General features: G+C 56.2%; 1 protein-coding gene across 1 annotated transcript in view; it reads left to right on the forward strand.

The window, feature by feature from the left end:
• COL17A1 (collagen type XVII alpha 1 chain) overlaps window positions 1–16,596 on the forward strand; it is a 46,861-nt gene that overhangs the window by 26,853 nt on the left and 3,412 nt on the right. Inside the window, 28 exon segments of the mRNA XM_036829076.1 lie at window positions 274–309; window positions 947–1,000; window positions 1,370–1,405; window positions 1,936–1,971; window positions 2,620–2,682; window positions 3,884–3,919; window positions 4,189–4,199; window positions 4,201–4,258; window positions 5,062–5,088; window positions 6,054–6,089; window positions 7,909–7,944; window positions 8,180–8,260; window positions 9,388–9,423; window positions 10,155–10,232; window positions 11,148–11,201; window positions 11,321–11,362; window positions 11,525–11,578; window positions 12,034–12,093; window positions 12,426–12,452; window positions 12,788–12,820; window positions 12,899–12,973; window positions 13,285–13,335; window positions 13,808–13,933; window positions 14,470–14,607; window positions 14,946–15,014; window positions 15,323–15,463; window positions 15,982–16,071; window positions 16,173–16,283. Coding sequence (XP_036684971.1) covers window positions 274–309; window positions 947–1,000; window positions 1,370–1,405; window positions 1,936–1,971; window positions 2,620–2,682; window positions 3,884–3,919; window positions 4,189–4,199; window positions 4,201–4,258; window positions 5,062–5,088; window positions 6,054–6,089; window positions 7,909–7,944; window positions 8,180–8,260; window positions 9,388–9,423; window positions 10,155–10,232; window positions 11,148–11,201; window positions 11,321–11,362; window positions 11,525–11,578; window positions 12,034–12,093; window positions 12,426–12,452; window positions 12,788–12,820; window positions 12,899–12,973; window positions 13,285–13,335; window positions 13,808–13,933; window positions 14,470–14,607; window positions 14,946–15,014; window positions 15,323–15,463; window positions 15,982–16,071; window positions 16,173–16,283 — 1,695 coding nt within the window.

Below are 16,596 nucleotides of genomic sequence, written 5' to 3' on the forward strand. Positions count from 1 at the left end.
TCTCCTCCCTGCTCCTGCCCCTACTCCAGCTCAAATGTTTGACTGGGAAGGAGCAAAGGGTCTCTTGATCCCAGCAGCTACAGCTTCCTCCCTAAGGAGGACTTTGCACTGGGATCACTCCTGAACCCACTGGCTCTGGGGCCCTGGTGCGCACACGCAGCCCTCACCTGGGGGTGCGTGCCCCACCCCTTCCACCTGCCACTCACCATGGGGTCAGTGTCCCTGGCCTGTACCCGACCCATCTGATCATCGTTGTCGTGTTGTCCTCCTCAGGTTCTAGCGGTTTTCCTGGCCCACAGGGTCCCCCAGGTCAGTAGCCTTCTTCTCATAAATAGACGCTATTTCTGGGGCAAAGAGAGGGATGTTAAATGGAGAAACAAACATTTTTAAAGCAAAAGAAGCAATTATAAAGAGAGCCTCTAAGAGACAAAAAACTCATATCTGCACGTGTGTCCCCTGCGGCTGAGGCTGGTACCGATGGGTCCCATGAGATCTGTTCTGACCTGACTTGGGGCACGAGGCCCTCCAGCAGCTTCAGCAGCAGGCAGCTCCCAGCCTGCCTTGATCTGAGCAAAGCGCCCGCCTCACCTGATCCCCTGTGGGCCAGAGCTTGTCCTGCTGTCCTGGGAGTCTTGAGCTGCAGCCCACTCTGTGATGCAGGCCAGCGTCTCTGCCAGGGTCCCGTGAGGGGTCCTCATCCCCGGGCCTGGTAATCGCAGGGACAAGGAACCTGGACCAGGACGATGTAGCAGGGACATGGGGAGGAGTCTGTGAACAGCGGCCCTTGACTTTTACTCCAGGGAGTGTGTGTGCCTATGTGTGTGTGTACATTTGTGTGCCAAGTAGGTGTGTGTACGTGTTGTGTGTGTGTGTGTGTGCCGTGTGCATGTCCCTCCCTCCAAAGTTGGGGACCCTCATCCACCCACGTGGTTTCCTCTGTGTGCAGGCTCTGTAGGTCGCCAAGGGCTCCGAGGTGAAGTGGGACTCCCTGGCGTCAAAGGTAAGCTGGGGGAAGGGGTTAGAGGGAGGGGGCATCACCTTGTAGATGCCACTCACTTAAGAAGGAGGTCTGGGGGACTTCCCTGGTGGTCCAGTGGTTAAGACTCCATGCTTCCAACGCAGGGGGCACGGGTCAAACCCTGGTCAGGGAACTAAGATCCCACATGCTGCGTGGTATGGCCAAAAAAAAGGAGGAGGTCTGGGGGGACAGGGTCTGGTGGACATGCCAACAGCCTGTGCAGGCCGACAGGGGCATGAGGGGAAGGGACAGTCAGGACCGCGGGGGAGCCTGTCTTCAGACGCAGACTCTGCCCCTTGTTGGTCATCCCTACCGAGGCTCTTTACGCTAAGGTGTCCATTTCCTTTTCAGGTGACAAAGGACCTATGGGACCACCAGGACCCAAAGGTATGCTTCTCCCGCTGCTGCTCGGACAACACCACAGCCTGCCGACTCCTGGGAACCCAGATGTGACCCCTGCCCCAGTGTCCAAAAACCCATATGACTTGGCTCCTGGACCCTGGGGCTGGGAGGGATCTGAGATTCCTCGAACCTCTCAGGGAAACTGAGGCACAAAGAGGAGAAACAGCACCAGTGTCACAATGCTGTGGTTGGGTGGTCCTCGGGGTGGCATGGATGCAGCACTGAGGCTTCTTCTCTATAGTCTGGTGCCCCTCTTGCCCACAGCACCCACTGGTGTGACAGCAGGGCCTGGGTCAGTTTGTGGGTGGGCCCTGACCCTGAAAAGATCTATCTAGTGTGCCTTTTGGGCTTTGTTAATGCTGAGTTCTTGCCAACATTCAGCTGACAGAAGCTTACAGGTACAGTGGGAACCGTTCTGCAGCCCAGGGTCCCTCTTACTGGGTGAGATTCTTTTCCTTGCTCCTGACTGATGCTTGCTTCCTCCACCCCCAACCCCTGCCCCATTTTTATTTTAGGTGACCAGGGTGAGAAAGGACCCCGAGGCCTCACAGGTCAGTCCCACACAGGAATCTACTGTGATCCACTAAAGACTTTTTGTAAATCCATTGGGTACTGGAGATGGGGGGAAAAAATACAGAAGTAGGAGACAGAATCTCTGTCTAAAACCTTCAGGGGACTTGCAATCTAGAAAAAAGCAGGACAACATAAAATAAAGCACTGAATGGAGTATAAGCCAGCATCAACTTGTATGGTCCAGACAGTAAGTGTTTGGGGCAGAAAAGGGAGTTTATGATTATCTCTGATTCTTTTGAAGAATTGAGTTGGGAAAATTAAGCTCTTCCCTAAGCGGCAGAAAGTTTGCACTACTTGTATCCACTTACCTCCTGCCAACTTGCATGATTAAAAAGGAAATTAACAGTACTAGTGCTTTGGCTACAAGGGGCAGCTTTTTGTTGCCAAGGAAATAAGACTCATACACAGGCCCCTTCAGACCAGGCATGGCCTCTGGGCCAGTCCGTGCCTGCTGCCGGGGGTGGGAGGCCTGACTTTAGAATCAAAGCTGACGCTGTGTCCCCAACCTCTGGTTGGCACACCAAGCTCCTCTGGTTGGGGAGGTGGCAGCCTTGGAGGTGGCCGGGAGGGTAGAGTGTTCTACCACTGTCAAGCTCCTCCAAACACCTACTCCATTTCCTTTGCAGGCGAGCCTGGCTTGAAAGGTTTACCTGGTGCTGTGGGTGAGCCCGGGCCTAAAGGAGCAATGGGTGAGTGTCTCACAGCAGCAAACACCATGGGTCTGCCCTGCCGCAGTCATCATCATGGCCCTAGAGTTGAGATCCTCCTAGAGCTGCATCTCCCATTCTCTAATCTACCCACCCCTGGTAGAGGCTCCATTTACAGGCTGTTCCTGGATCTGGGCATCCCTCTTGGGGCTCAGAGAGCTGCCGCTGTCTCTAACAGTTTCTTACTGCTCTGGAGGGGCTTGGCAGGACATGGTCCATCTGCCCCGGTTCCTGCCTCTAAGATCCTCAGGCCCCTGGGGAGGACAAACAAGGGCTGAGGTTCTTTGGAACCCGCAGAATTCCAGGCATAACCCTGATACTCCAGGGTTCAGCCCTTTGGCTGACCCTTACTGAGGGACCTGTCAGCCAGGACAAGGAAGCTGGCTAAAGACCCCCCACGGGGCCAGGCATTTGACACCACATCCCAGAAGGGTCTAAGCCCCACCAATGGAGATGTGGTGCATTCATGATCTCATTCATTAACAAAGTGTTAGGAAGTGCTGATGGTGTGCAGGATGCTGTGCTGGGTGAGTAAGATGCTTTACCTCCCTCGAGGGGAGATAAAGCTTGTGTGAGATGACAAGGGCCATGAAAGGTACAGGGTGCTATGCGGAAACAGTAGAGAGAGAAGTTTCTTCCAACCAGAAGGATGAAGGAGGTGGCTTTTCAGATGGTTCTAAAAAGTAAAGATTTTAATCACATCAATTTAGAAAATGCCACGCAGAGACATGAGTGAGGAAAGACAAAGAGGTGGGAAAAAGCAGGTGGGAAGAGCTGATCCCAGAAGGACATCACTTTGGACGGAGGTTAGGATAATGCTTACAGCAGAGGAGACAAGATCTTGGAGAATCTTGACCTCCAGGACCTGGACCAAATGAGGCCGACGTGTATTGAGCATCTGGTGTGTGCGAGTCCTGTGCCCTCAATGCGGGAGATGCAGTGGGGGCCATGGAACAGTTCTCAGCAGGAGAAGAGGCATTACTGGCTTAGGAGGAGAGGGCAGGGGGAAAGCTGTACCCTGCAGGTGTGACAACGACAGGGCTTCTTCCACGTCTGATGGCTGCAGGAGGGGATGCACGGGCGCCCCACCTAGGAGACAGCTTGTGAGGCTGTAAGGCAGTGGAGGGAGAGAGTCCCAGAGTAGCTCCCAGAGTCACTGATGAGCTTGCATCTGCTTTCCTAGGACAAGCTGGCCCCGATGGACACCAAGGCCCAAGAGGTTGGTCACTGAGCTGCTCTCCTCACTCCCCTGGCCCGCCACTCCCCCCCACCCCGCCTACGTCCCAGCGCGCAGCCCCCAGCCCCCCGATCACAAGGCCAGAGGGCGTACATCACAGGGAGATGTGCAAGGTCCCGGTCTCATCCCCCTCTTCCCTTCCACCTGCCAGCAAGTTACTCAGTAAAACCCCAAGAGACCATTGGCTCCGATACGTTGGCTGGTCAGCTTGCCTAAAGGAAAACGTTTCCACGTGGTCATGCTTTCTCTAGGGGAACAAGGTCCTTCCAGGGATGCCGGAACCCGGGCTTACCAGGACTTCTGGAGACCCCGGAAAGCCAGGTAACAGAGTAGGAAGCGGGAGCTGGCCATGCTGTATGTGTGTATGTATTACCATTCCTTAATCCAGTTTCCTCTAGCAGCTCATTAGGAAAATGCCACAACTGCTGGCTTGAGCCGGCACAGCGGCTGGAGTCCTGACACCTGAGTCACCAAGTCTGGCAACTTGGAAAAGAGAGATCAACACTGAAAGCAAGGGGTTCTAGAAAGGGGCAAGGAGTCTCTTAAAAATGGCAGTTTATCACCACCTCAGTGTCTGGGTCCTCTGAGCCCTTCCCCTGTGGACCCCCTTGGGCCGTACCTGGACCCTCGCCAATAGCCACCAGGTCTGGGGAGATAAGCCATTGTTAGGGTCTCCACCAAAGGCCAGCAGGAGCAAGATCCTCAGGCTGCAGGAGAACAAATCAAAACAAGCCAAGAAAGCCGGGAGGACAAGGTGGCAATCCTCAGGGGCCGATGAGGAACAGGGGGCCTCCGGGCTCCTTTGGAGGGTGCACAGATGGGGAGAGCACCCAGGAGGGAGCCTGGGGGCAGCCTTAGGGGTCAGTGAGTGTATGAACTTTCTGGGTTTGTAGCTCTCAGACCCCAAAGGGTCTGTGACCCCAAATGGGCTAAGAACCATCCCCTGATGGAGCAGTGAGTCAGAAAACTGCTCTCATCCAGGGCTGCGAGGACCCTGGAGTCCGGCTGCCCCAGACACGGGGTTCGTCCTCCTGCGCCCACCAACCCCTTCCGCCCTCTCCTGCTGCTGAGGGGTCGGCTCCTCCGCCCTTCAACTCTCCTCTCATGTCTTCTACTCTCCATAGGTCTCACAGGACCCCAAGGACCTCAGGGTGAGTCATCGGGTCACTGCCACTTCAAATGCCACCGCCAAGCCTCCCACTCCCAGCATTCGGCAGATGCTGCTCCAGTCACCTTAGTGTCTCCTCTCCTTCCCTCACTCCCCCAGCAAAAATGGGTTCAGGTCATTTTAATGTGAGTCTTGAGAAACACCTTAGGAAGGAAAAATATGCACAGAACAATCTAGAAAGCCATTCTAGGAGAGATGAGGTTAGATCACGTGTGAATTCTGTCTGCCTGAGCCTGGTCCCCTTTGGTGCAGGGACCCCCAAGAGGAGGCTCCAGGCCCAGGAGTCCCATTAGCCCCACAGAGGCCCACATCTCCTGTGGCACGGTAGGGAGTGGGCGCTCATCTCATGCAGAAGGGCCCAGCCTCCCTGGGACAGCCCCAGTGTCAAAGCCTGTCCGATAGTTGGACAGTGTGCACCCACTTGGATTTGAGAAGCTGTCACCACACCAGCCCCAAGTCCTAAAGGAAATTAGGCAAAGATGTAAAATAAAATCAAACAGCATCTCCCCCGCCTAGCAGTTGAGCGCACAGGGATATCTTTCAAATGCTCCCTGGTGGAGTTGTGGACAAAAGCAAGAGGGGGTGTTGCATCAGATACAGGAAGCCCAGCCCCTACTCCCCCAGGCTGCAGGGCCGGTGGGTTACAATGGCCGCCTTGCAGGCTGCAGGGGGGCTCATCACCCAGAGGGACTGGGATCCCCCAAAGCTGGGCCTGTGAGCCTCTGCCTGCAGCCCAGCTGTTGTTCCATTTCCTAGAGAGGGAGAGGGCTCAGAGCAAGAGGCTCCCTCAAGGGGGCTGGGCTAAGGCAGAAGGCTGAGCCAGGTGGGTCTGCAGGTTTCAGTCAGCAATTGTGGCCTTGCCAGTGACAGAGCGCTAGGTACTACCACAGGGGGTCTGGAATTGCTGGCCCTTAATCATCCTGACTGACTTGTTTTCAATCACACCAGGACTTCCTGGTACCCCCGGCCGACCAGGGGCTAAAGGTAAGTGATTTTCCAAATTAGACAGTCACTGGTCATTTTTGCAGGAGGGGAGGCATTGGCAGGAGGGAGGTCCCTCTGTGGCCAGAGCCTGGATCATTAGTGGCATCTAGTGGCTTCAGTGGAAGGCTGTGAGGCTGGGGAGCCAGGGATTCTTCTGATCAATTAAGCCCTGAATCCTCAAGCCCCACCCTTCCCCCCACAATCCAGAGCCTCGCTTTGGTGCCTGGATGTCTCCAAGCCCTTGATGGAGGAGGATCTGCAAGGGTGCTGTCCCCACCGCTGACTCTGTAATGCCCCCCCCCGAGTGCTCCGTCCCCTCACCTAGGCGTGGTCCCCCCATGATGTGCCTTTTCCCTGGGACAGGTTTTATGGTCCACACAGGCCTCAGTGTAACGGGGACACTGCCACCCCCTTTCTGAGAGGGGGCTTTGACGCCGGCAGTGAGGAGCCTCTCAGATGTTACTAAGAGGGCAGTGTCAGAGTTCTCAGAGGGGCATCCTCAGGACTTTGACCCTTACATGTAGGGCGACACTCGCATCCGGTCTGGGCCATCAGACCCCAACCCTGAGCCAGTCCAGGAAAGGGGCTGCTCAGGGACGGTCTTTCTCCTTCTGCCCCTGTGACCCCACGTTCCTGAACCCTGACGTTCGGTGGAGTTTCCCTCTGTCACCTTGGGAGGGACCTGCTTTCCAGAAACTATGGCTAACCACGGGTTGGGCCAAGGCGTTCTTTCAAGTACAGCCCAAGCAGACACGTCTCTGGGTCCACAGATCTGCTCATGGATTGATGGCATCTTTAGTAAGAGATCAGAGGCTTGGGGATTCTCAAGGAGAGACACCCTGCCCTTCTCCAGGGCCTGTGACTTTCTGTCTAGTGTGCACAAGAGGTAGACATTTTACCTGATACTGGATTGTGTTCCAACAAAAATAAACTCAAGTGCTTTCTCTTGGCCTTGACCCCAAGGGGCTGGCAGATTGCAAGCAGAGCCCATCCCTCTACTTCCCCAAAGGGGGAAATCGATATCACCCCTCAGTGTGTGGATGACTGAATTGCCCACAGGCCTTGGGAAATGACAAAAAAGTCCCAGAAGAATCTCCAGTCAAGGGTTTTTCCATCCTCTACTTCACTCACTTGCTTCTTCAGAATGTGGATTTCCAATCAGTGGAGATTCCTCATCGCGACAGCCTTGGGAAAGTGTGAATCTGACATTCCCTTCTTGGAAGTACTCCATGCACATTTGCATTTTCAACCCTCTAGAACACAAGGCACAGAAGAGATCTGTTAACCTTTACGTAACTCGGAGTTTCCCAGACCACAGAACCCCCTGTGGACTCTGTGCAGACCCTACTACTGTCCCAGGGAATTAGCCCCTGAGGAGCCCTGGGAACCGGGCTCTGCCCCGCAGGATCACCGCCTCTGCTCTTTGACCTCTCAGTGCTTTTCCCACCTAAAGCGATTCCTAGTAAGAGCCTGCAATGCCCAGTGTGGGAGGGGGAATGACTCCCGAGTCGGCTCATTCTGGCCTCACCAAAAGGCAAACTCTCCAACATCCGCAAATGAAGCCCCTTTGCAGAGTCCCAGCTTCTTCCAAAAGCTAATGTGGGCCAAGAAGATTGATGCTCGAGCCTCCAGGGTCTCCAGTGCAGAGATTGGTGCTTAATGCATCCTGTATGCTCCCCTTCAGTTCATTAAAATGCCTTTAGCCTGAGGGTTAGAAGCCCAGGAGTGGGTCTCAAATGCAATCAGAAGCCTTGAAAATGATTTATTGAGCCACTAATTGATCCTGGGAATAACCACTCTCCTTTTCCTCCCCTCCCAGGTGAACCGGGAGCTCCAGGAAGGATCGTGACTTCAGGTAGGCAGGACCTGCACTGTGTACTGGGCATCTGCCCTGGCTCTGCCTCCACACCCTCCAGGTCCACGGGCACGGTGCTTTGGGCAAGGTGCAGTGCTGAGCTCTCCCAGTCAGAAGTGAGGAGGGTGGGGGGATTTCAGACGTAATACTGGCCCGACCTGGCCCACAGCCTGGCCTGGGTCCCCTCTGAGCGAGGAGAGTGGGGCTCAGCGTTCAACGTGACTTCTGTTTTCAGAGGGATCATCGACTCTCACTGTCCCAGGTCCCCCGGGACCTCCTGGAGCCATGGGACCTCCAGGACCTCCAGGTGCCTCAGGTCAGTCTGTTTTCTTGCTTTGCCCCAGATCAGCATCAGGCCTTGGTTGCATTTGACTGTAGCAGTATTCGCTCAAATCCTGAAACCCGGGCCAGAAGCCGGGGAAGAGTAGGAAGGGGCTGAGAAAGCCCCTCCCTGACAGCCTGGTGAGCCCTGATCACTCCCCAGCAAGTATCCCAAGCCCTGCACGGCATTGCTTCACTAGGTCCCCGCAGCACCATTGGAGGCTCCAGCAGGTAAATGACACGCCTGAGGTCACACGGATAAGAAATAGCAGAGTCAGGGTTTGGCCCAGGTCCTTCTGCCTCCAGAACCAGTATTTGATTTGTCAGAGTCAGTCCTCAAATTGTTTCCTCTTGGAAAACAACTTGATAATATGCATCAAGAGCAACAAAAGTGCTAGGAATCTATTTGAAGCAAATATCCCCAAATTGTCCAACAATAACAAGATGGCTACAAAAATATGAAGACTTAAAGTTGTTAGCAGATAACTGTGTTATTTAAAAGGGCAGATAACACAACGTTGTAAATCAGCTATACTCCAATAAAAAATTTTTTAAAAATAAAAGAGCAGAATACTCGATAATGTGTGCTCTGTAGTTGCAACTATATTTTTATCAGATAAAAAAATGCTGAAAGGAAATACAACAAAATGCCTGTAAGTTAAAGAATTGTGGGTGATACTTTTTTCTATTTATCTAAAATGCCTGTTTTTTTATATCTATTTTTCAATTATTTAAAATGTTTGTGTGTAAATGAAATACATTATTTAACATGACCGATGCAAGTACGGATCGGCCTTCCCTCCTGATAAACTCCAGTGAGAGTGGGGACACTGGGGGTGTTTAGAAGTCCCTAACCATCGGAGGACAGTGTCAGAGAGGGCAGTCCTGTCCATCCCAGGGGCCCCAGTGCCTGGCAGAGGAATTCTCACTGGAATGGACCACAGGGCTGGTCTCAAACTGCTTATTGCTTTCAAATAAGCAAGGTGACCTCTTTGGGCCACTGTTCCATGCCTTGTGAGGAAGCTACTTATGTACGCAGGCACCTGTCTTTTCTTCAGTTCTTTCTAGAACTTTGCCCCTAGAGGTGTGATAAAACCTTTTCTTCCCCAACCCCATTTCCAGGCCCTGTTGGCCCAGCTGGTCTCCCAGGACAGCAAGGTATGTCGCACCCTGAAAGAACGCATGACTGTAGGCTGTGGAGAGCTTCCTTCCTGGGGTGGCCCTGCGTCCCATCTTTAAGTGAGAGATGTGCATGTTGGGAAGGGAGGTGAGGGGCCACCGGGCTCTTCTCCAAGGCCCCGGCAAGGCCTCAGCAGCCAGAGGAGACACCTCCTCCCACCTTCTTCCATGTTTCTGAGAAGGTAGGGGTCCTCCCGAAAGGGAGATTGAGGCTCTTGGGTCAGGATCAAGCTCAGCTATTTTCACAGGCCTCAGGCCTCTGGTGACCAGATCCTGAGAATCGTGTCACTGTCCAGCAACTTATCCAAATACCAAAAAACGGCTCCAGTTCCTCCTGGGGTGTGTCTCGCTCCCAGCCAACACTCTGGCCCCGCCCACAGTCAGCTCAGCCTGCCCACAGTCAGCTCAGCCCCCCAACAGTCAGCTCAGCCCCCCATCAGTCAGCTCAGCCCCACCCACAGTCAGCTCAGCCCCGCCCACAGTCAGCTCAGCCCCGCCCACAGTCAGCTCAGCCCCACCCACAGTCAGCTCAGCCTGCCCACAGTCAGCTCAGCCCCCCCACAGTCAGCTCAGCCCCACCCACAGTCAGCTCAGCCCCGCCCACAGTCAGCTTCGCTTGGCCCTGCCCCACCCCGAGCACTTGGGCAGCTCCAGAGGGAAAGCACTGACAGCTGCAGGCGGTGTCCCCCAACTCTGTGTCCTCCCCACAGGCCCGCGAGGGGAGCCAGGACTTCCTGGTGAATCGTTTATGGGCAGCAGCAGCTCCATCTCTGAGGTCCTCTCTGCCCGTGAGTGCCACCATGTTCTCCGGGACAGGTGACACAGGGGTGGGAGTGGGAGAGGTGGCCATGCTCTGGGGCCTGTGGCAGCTGCACCAGCGAGTCATCGTGAGCCCCAGTGTAAGGATGGCCAGTTCCTCTGAAACGCAGTGCTCGCTGAGAACAGCAGGGGTTTTATCGGCTGTGGAGGATGAGTCACAGGGGATGGCACAGCTGTCGGAGAGGCTCTCCGGATTCCAGGAGGACCAGGGTCACATGGGGCCTCTGAACCCAGCCCTGTGAGTGTGACTGGAGGAGTCCTGAATCCCCCACACCATGAATAACGACAAGGGTCCCTGGGTTCTCAGCCACAGGCCCGGCCTAGGAGCGCTGACTCCTGGGTCCTCCGGTTCCCAGAGTCCTTTAAAGAGCCCAGGCAGAGAAGCCGCTGGGCCTCCCACCTGGGCACCTGGACACCTGAACACCTGAACAGCAAAGACAACGCCAGCCCTGGTCTAACAGTCATCATGTGCCAGGCGCTGTGCCTTGACGTCCCACTGAGTCTGCACAAGGCCCTTGTGATGTAGATCTTGGGCCTCTGGTTTACAGCGGAGGAAGCTGAGGCTGAAAGGTCAAGAACTTGCCCACGAGTTGGCAGTGATGAGGCAGGATTTGAACTCAGGCCGTCTGACACCAAAGCCATGCTCTTAATCATCACTGCACACCCCCATCAGCCACCAGGGAGCTCGACTCAGCCCCGCCCTGCCTCTGAGCAAAAGGCACCTCTAGCAGAGGGGGTCTTGGAGGGTCCTGTGCCACGACCCATGACACATGGCCTGGTGTGTGGGCGTGAGCACAGGCACCGAGGATCCTGGTGAGGGGTGAGGCTGGTGGAGAGCAGCCTCATGACAGCTTTTGCTCATTTCTGGTTTCTTCTTTCCACAGAGGGTCTTGATTTACGAGGTCCCCCAGGCCCACCTGGACCACCCGGGCCACCAGGTGAGCACCTCAGGGATCTTTGGAAGGTGGGGAATCTTGGGGGCAGGGAGCTCAAGGCACTTAGTGAGGAAGCCAAGATCCTGGGTTCAGCATTGCCTCTTCCTCACCCTCTTCTACAGGACCATCCATTCCAGGACCCCCAGGACCCCGAGGCCCAGCAGGTGAGAGCTGAGCAGTGGGAGGTGAGAGACAATGGGACCCAGAGCCCAGGCTTCTTCCGGGCCGGCTCTTAGGAAAGAGCTTCTCTGTCACTTCTGCTCCTGGGCAGAGTGTTCCTGGCTCACCTCTTGGCATTAATAGGTCTTGGGTGCTCTCTTATCTAGGGGAAGGCTTGCCAGGCCCACCAGGCCCACCAGGATCTCTCCTGACCAGCTCAGGTAATGCTGGGGAGTCAAGTCGCTCCTGTTCTCTACCCCAGCCCCAGCACATGCCATGGTCATGGGCACGCAGCCTTTCTGACCTACTCACCATGCTTCCTTCTTCTGACTTTCCACCGTGAGTGTGTTTGCATAAACTCCGTGCTACCTGCTGCGTGGAGAGAAGGTACTGATGCCAACCAGCCCCCCTGAGATCCCTGTTGCCTAGCCTGGGGGAGATCTGCCTTTGGGGAGCTTCTGGGCCAACTGGGGAGACCTAGTTCCTGTCCTCAGGGAGCCCAGGTCTGATGAAGTAGGTAGGACACATGCTCATGAAATGAGATAAATGCTGACAGTATAACATAGAAACATATGGAAATAACTTTAGAACGTACTTTAGCCCAGAACTTGTCCCTAGTGGAAAATTCATCCCTCCATCCATCGTCCACACTCAAAACTATTTCTTTCCTCTACAGAGACCTTCTTCTCCGGCCCTCCAGGCCCACCTGGCCCCCCAGGCCCCAAGGGAGAGCAAGGTGAGCACGGTGTCTTAGGGAGCGCAGGACCCTGTATGTACCCCTGCTTACCCAGCTGGTGGCCGGGAGAGTTCGGATGAGGCTGGATGAGCGGGTCTTCATCCTCCTGCCCTATCCCATTAGGAGCTCAGCAGCCTGCAGCAGGGGGTGGGGGGTGGTCAGAAGCTCTGCAAAGAATATCCACCTCTGCCTTGTCCTGATGGGAGGAGAGGCACGAGGAGCCCTAAGCCCCGAGTCTGCCCTGGCCCTGAAGCCCCGACCCCTTCCCCATGGGCCCCTTGAAGTCACAGCATCTGGGTGGGACATGTCTCATGACTGTCTGTCTTCTCCAGGTGCCCCAGGCCCCCGAGGACACCAAGGTACAGTAGAACTGGCATCAAACAAACCTGGGGTAGGGGTGGGAGTGGCAAAGGCTGACCTTCCAAGATCCCTGAGCTTCTTGAGTTTGGTCCAGATGAGTGAGGGTAGATCAGAGTGTGTCTCTGATGGTTGAGAACTTACGTGCGTGCGTGCGTGAGTGCGTGCGTGCGTGTGTGTGCATGTGTCTGTGCGGCAGCTCTAGATACTACCCGAGGGCCGGTGCTGCCCAGCCATCTTGGGGATGCCTCGGGAAGGGAGGTGGTGTCTTGGGCTGGGGCACGGGGAGAGGGAGGCCGGCAACAGCTGACTGTCCCCTCTCTACTGTGTCCCTCAGGAGAGCGAGGCCTCCCAGGGTTCTCAGCCTCAGGTAAGTGCTGAGCCCCCTGCTGCCGGCTCTGCCAGAGCCTCCCCACCTGGCTGACTGCACTGTGTTGTTGGCCTCCAGGCTCCAGTTCTCTCGGACTCAACCTACAAGGACCGCCAGGCCCACCTGGCCCTCAGGGACCCAAGGGTGACAGAGGTCAGTGAAGGCGGGGAGGAGTGGAAGCAAGGCTGGCTCCCAGAGCCCGAATAGAGGGCTGCGAGTACTTGCTGATGCTACAGCCTTGGGAGGAAGAAGAGGCTGAAGAGAGGAGAGCCTGGAGGGAGAAAAGGACCGGGGTGTGGGGAGACAGTCTCTGCCCAAGGAAGCTGTGACACCATTGCAGAAATGAGGCTGAGAAACATGGGACAGTTTTTGAGCCACAGCTGACAGTGTGGTTGAACTTGAGGAACCAGGGGAGGCTTCCTGGAGGAGGTGATGCAAACAGAGCTGCTTGTTTTGGATTCCAGGTGATCCCGGAGTCCCAGGGGCTCCCGGCATTCCCAGTGGGCCCTCTCGAGGTAAGAACCAAAGGTGCCCAAAGTTCTTCTCTCCTTCTTCAAGCGAGGCTGATCATGCCAATGAGGATGTTAATTAACTAATTCATTCACTTATCCATGATTCAGTGTTGATGAGATACTTTCTCCACGTGCTGGGATCTCTGAACTGCCTTTAAGGAGGTTACAAGTTAGCGGGGGTGGGAGGGAAGGTTGCCTGCACGATAAAGATGACTAGCAACACCGATGATGAATGATGGCGAGAACAGAGCCTGGGAGCTAGGGGTTCAGGGGCGAGGGAGGCCACGTGGGCGGTGAGCAGGTTGCCAAAGGAAAGGGAGGGCTCGGCCTGGGAGAGCTCCTAGGAGCTCTTTGCCACTGTCTTAGTTCTCCTACTGAGAAAGACTCTCCCTCCTCAGACTGTAAAAGCATTGCCTGGGCTCCCTTGTTGGACCCCAGGGTGGAGAGACCAACTCAGAGGCTTTCTCTCCTGCAGGGGGATCATCATCGAGCACCATGTTCATGCAGGGCCCGCCAGGCCCACCAGGGCCCCCCGGGCCTCCAGGCTCCATCAGCAGCTCCGGCCTGGAGATTCAGCAGTATGTCTCTGACTACATGCAGAGTGAGTGCCCGGCGTCTGAGTGGGGCAGCGTGTGTGCGTGTGTGTGTGTGCGTGAGCGCACACCAGCACTGCAGGTCTGTGAGCTCCCGGACACCCGCCTTCTCACAGCTGCCCACGTATTGATACATAGACTAGTCCTCACCCCAGCAGAGGCTTGTACACCCACATGCTCATCCACATGCACGTGCACACACACACACTTTCACACTGGTGTGCACTCCCCCGACCTCATCCGTGTGCTCTCTGTGGAGGTGAGGGTGTGATTTCCACACACGTGGGCACCAGAGCTTCGTCAAATGGGTGGCTGACTGGAGTCTTGGTCCACAGCCATGGAGAGCCACCTGGCCCGGCACAGAGTCTGCCTCAGTTTCTCCATCTATAGCAAGGGGAGTCTAGGCTCCCTGCTGGCCCTGCCTTGGCCCCTGTGCGGGATGGGATGGGTGGGTGCATTTCATCAAGTACTTCAGGTCACCTTTGTGGGGAGGACACGCCCTCTTGGGGACAAGCCTGACTTTGCTTTATTTCTTTGTTGGCAGGTGACAGTATCAGGTCTTATCTATCTGGAGTTCAGGGTCCCCCAGGCCCACCCGGTCCCCCCGGGCCTGTCACCACCATCACGGGTGAGACTTTCAACTACTCAGAGCTGGCCAGCCTCGTCGTGAGCTACTTACAGAGTAAGCCTCTCCCCACCCCTGTAATGACACCTTCCTCCCAGGGTCCACGGTTATTCCTGGAGCCTCGTCTCTTAATTTGCTGTTTGCTTTGCCCTTTTTCTGAATGTGATGTTCAGTGCTGAATTCACGGTAATCAGGCCGCCGAATCTAGCTTCAAAAAAGGTTTGTTCAGATTAAGAAATATAGAAATAAGAAATTATAAATAGCCTGCTAACACCCCCATGCATTCATTTCCCCCAAACGGAAACAGCTGGTTGACCGGGGTCTTTGTGATTCTGGAGTAATGAGTGCGTTGCTTCAGTACCAGCTAAGCGGGTAACCGGTTTCCTTCCCCACAGCTTCGGGGTACAGCATCAGCACATCTTCCACCTCCATCTCTTCTGAAGACATCCTGGCTGTGCTCCAGCGTGAGTCAGCTGTGGTGGGCTAGGGGGTGGGGTGCCTTCCCTCTCTCCTGCCCGCACTTGTCAGGCACACTTGGCGGTCCCTTGGGACAAGGAGCCACTCCCTCCTCGCTCCCAGCAGCCAGCTGGAAAGGGGGCATCAGCTCTCCCCTCTAAGGCCAGGCAACCGGGCAGGAGCCCCTTCAGCTACCGGAAGCTTGTTGATGTCCCGCTGGGGGTCTGAGAACCCCCAGCTCACACGTCACTCGGGCCAGTCTGTGGGGAGGTTAGGCTGGACGTGTGGTCCATACTGGCGCCGCCTCTCCTTTCAGGGGATGACGTGCGTCAGTATCTCCGGCAGTACCTGATGGGCCCTCGGGGTCCCCCAGGGCCACCAGGAGCCAGTGGAGGTTGGTCCCTCCAGTCTTTGGACTACGCAGAGCTGAGCAGCCGCATCCTCAGCTACATGTCCAGTGAGTGTCCGCCTCTGTGGCAGGGCGGGCGGGAGGGCAGGTGCTGGACATCCTGGAAGTGGCCCCCTGGCCCTCTCCCGCCAGGCTGCACCCAACCCAGAGGGAGGGGGGGCACTTCAGAGCTGTTGAAACCTGTGGCTCCAGAGCAGGTCACGGAGCTTGGCGAGGGAAGCCAGAATGAGTGTCCCGGGCACCGTCCTACACACGACTCACACGCACACTTCTCTATACACACATGCACACACGCACACTCCCACACACCCAGCAGGAGGAGGGCGGTGGGCACTTCTGACCTGCACTCTTCCCCGGCCCTGGGGCCTCTCCTCCGTGGTGCCATTACTCAGGGTCTCGTGTCTGCGTTACTCTCTGCCGGTCTATTCCCGCTGCCCCTCTCTCCCCTATCCCAGCCTCCACTTCTGTTCAGGTTGCTTCTGTCTGGCTTCCTCTCTGACACGGTGTCTCCATCTGCCCTTCCCTGTCTGATCTGCATCCATCGCAACTTGGGATTTGTTCCTCAGGCTCCGGAGTCCGCATTGGGCTTCCTGGCCCCCCAGGGCCCCCAGGCTTGCCGGGACCATCCTATGAGGAGCTCCTCTCCTTGCTCCAAGGTAGGGCCGAGCAGGGCCATCTGATCGAGTGCTTCGGGGGTGGAGGGCAGAGCTCCTTAGCCCAGGCTGTGACCGATCCTTGCTCTTCCTTGGTGTCTCAGGGTCTGAATTCAGAGGCATTGTTGGGCCCCCAGGTCCCCCTGGGCCACCAGGGCTCCCAGGCAGCACGTGGTCCAGCATCAGCATGGAGGACCTCTCGTCCTACCTGCAGAGTAAGGAGTGGGGCCGGCGAGGGCTGCAGCCTGACCTCCAGGGCTCCCGCGGGTCTGAGCCAGGGCAGCCATGGAGGGCTCAGCCCAGGCCCCAGTCCTCCTAGAGCGGGTACAGGGCCGGGCTCTGGGATCCTGGAGGGGGACACACTTGACGTTGAGGTGCTTTCAGCCCTGGCAGGGGGAGAAGTGGGGGGGACACCATGCGTCCAAGTCACGAGAGAACTCAGGGGCCAGCGGGTGACCAGGTGCCCAGCCGGGAGCTCCAACTCCCAGCGGCAGAAGGGCTGAGGGGAAGGGATATGATTTGGGTTGA

This window comes from Balaenoptera musculus, chromosome 16 (genome assembly GCF_009873245.2).
Source record: "Balaenoptera musculus isolate JJ_BM4_2016_0621 chromosome 16, mBalMus1.pri.v3, whole genome shotgun sequence".
Lineage (NCBI taxonomy): Eukaryota > Metazoa > Chordata > Mammalia > Artiodactyla > Balaenopteridae > Balaenoptera > Balaenoptera musculus.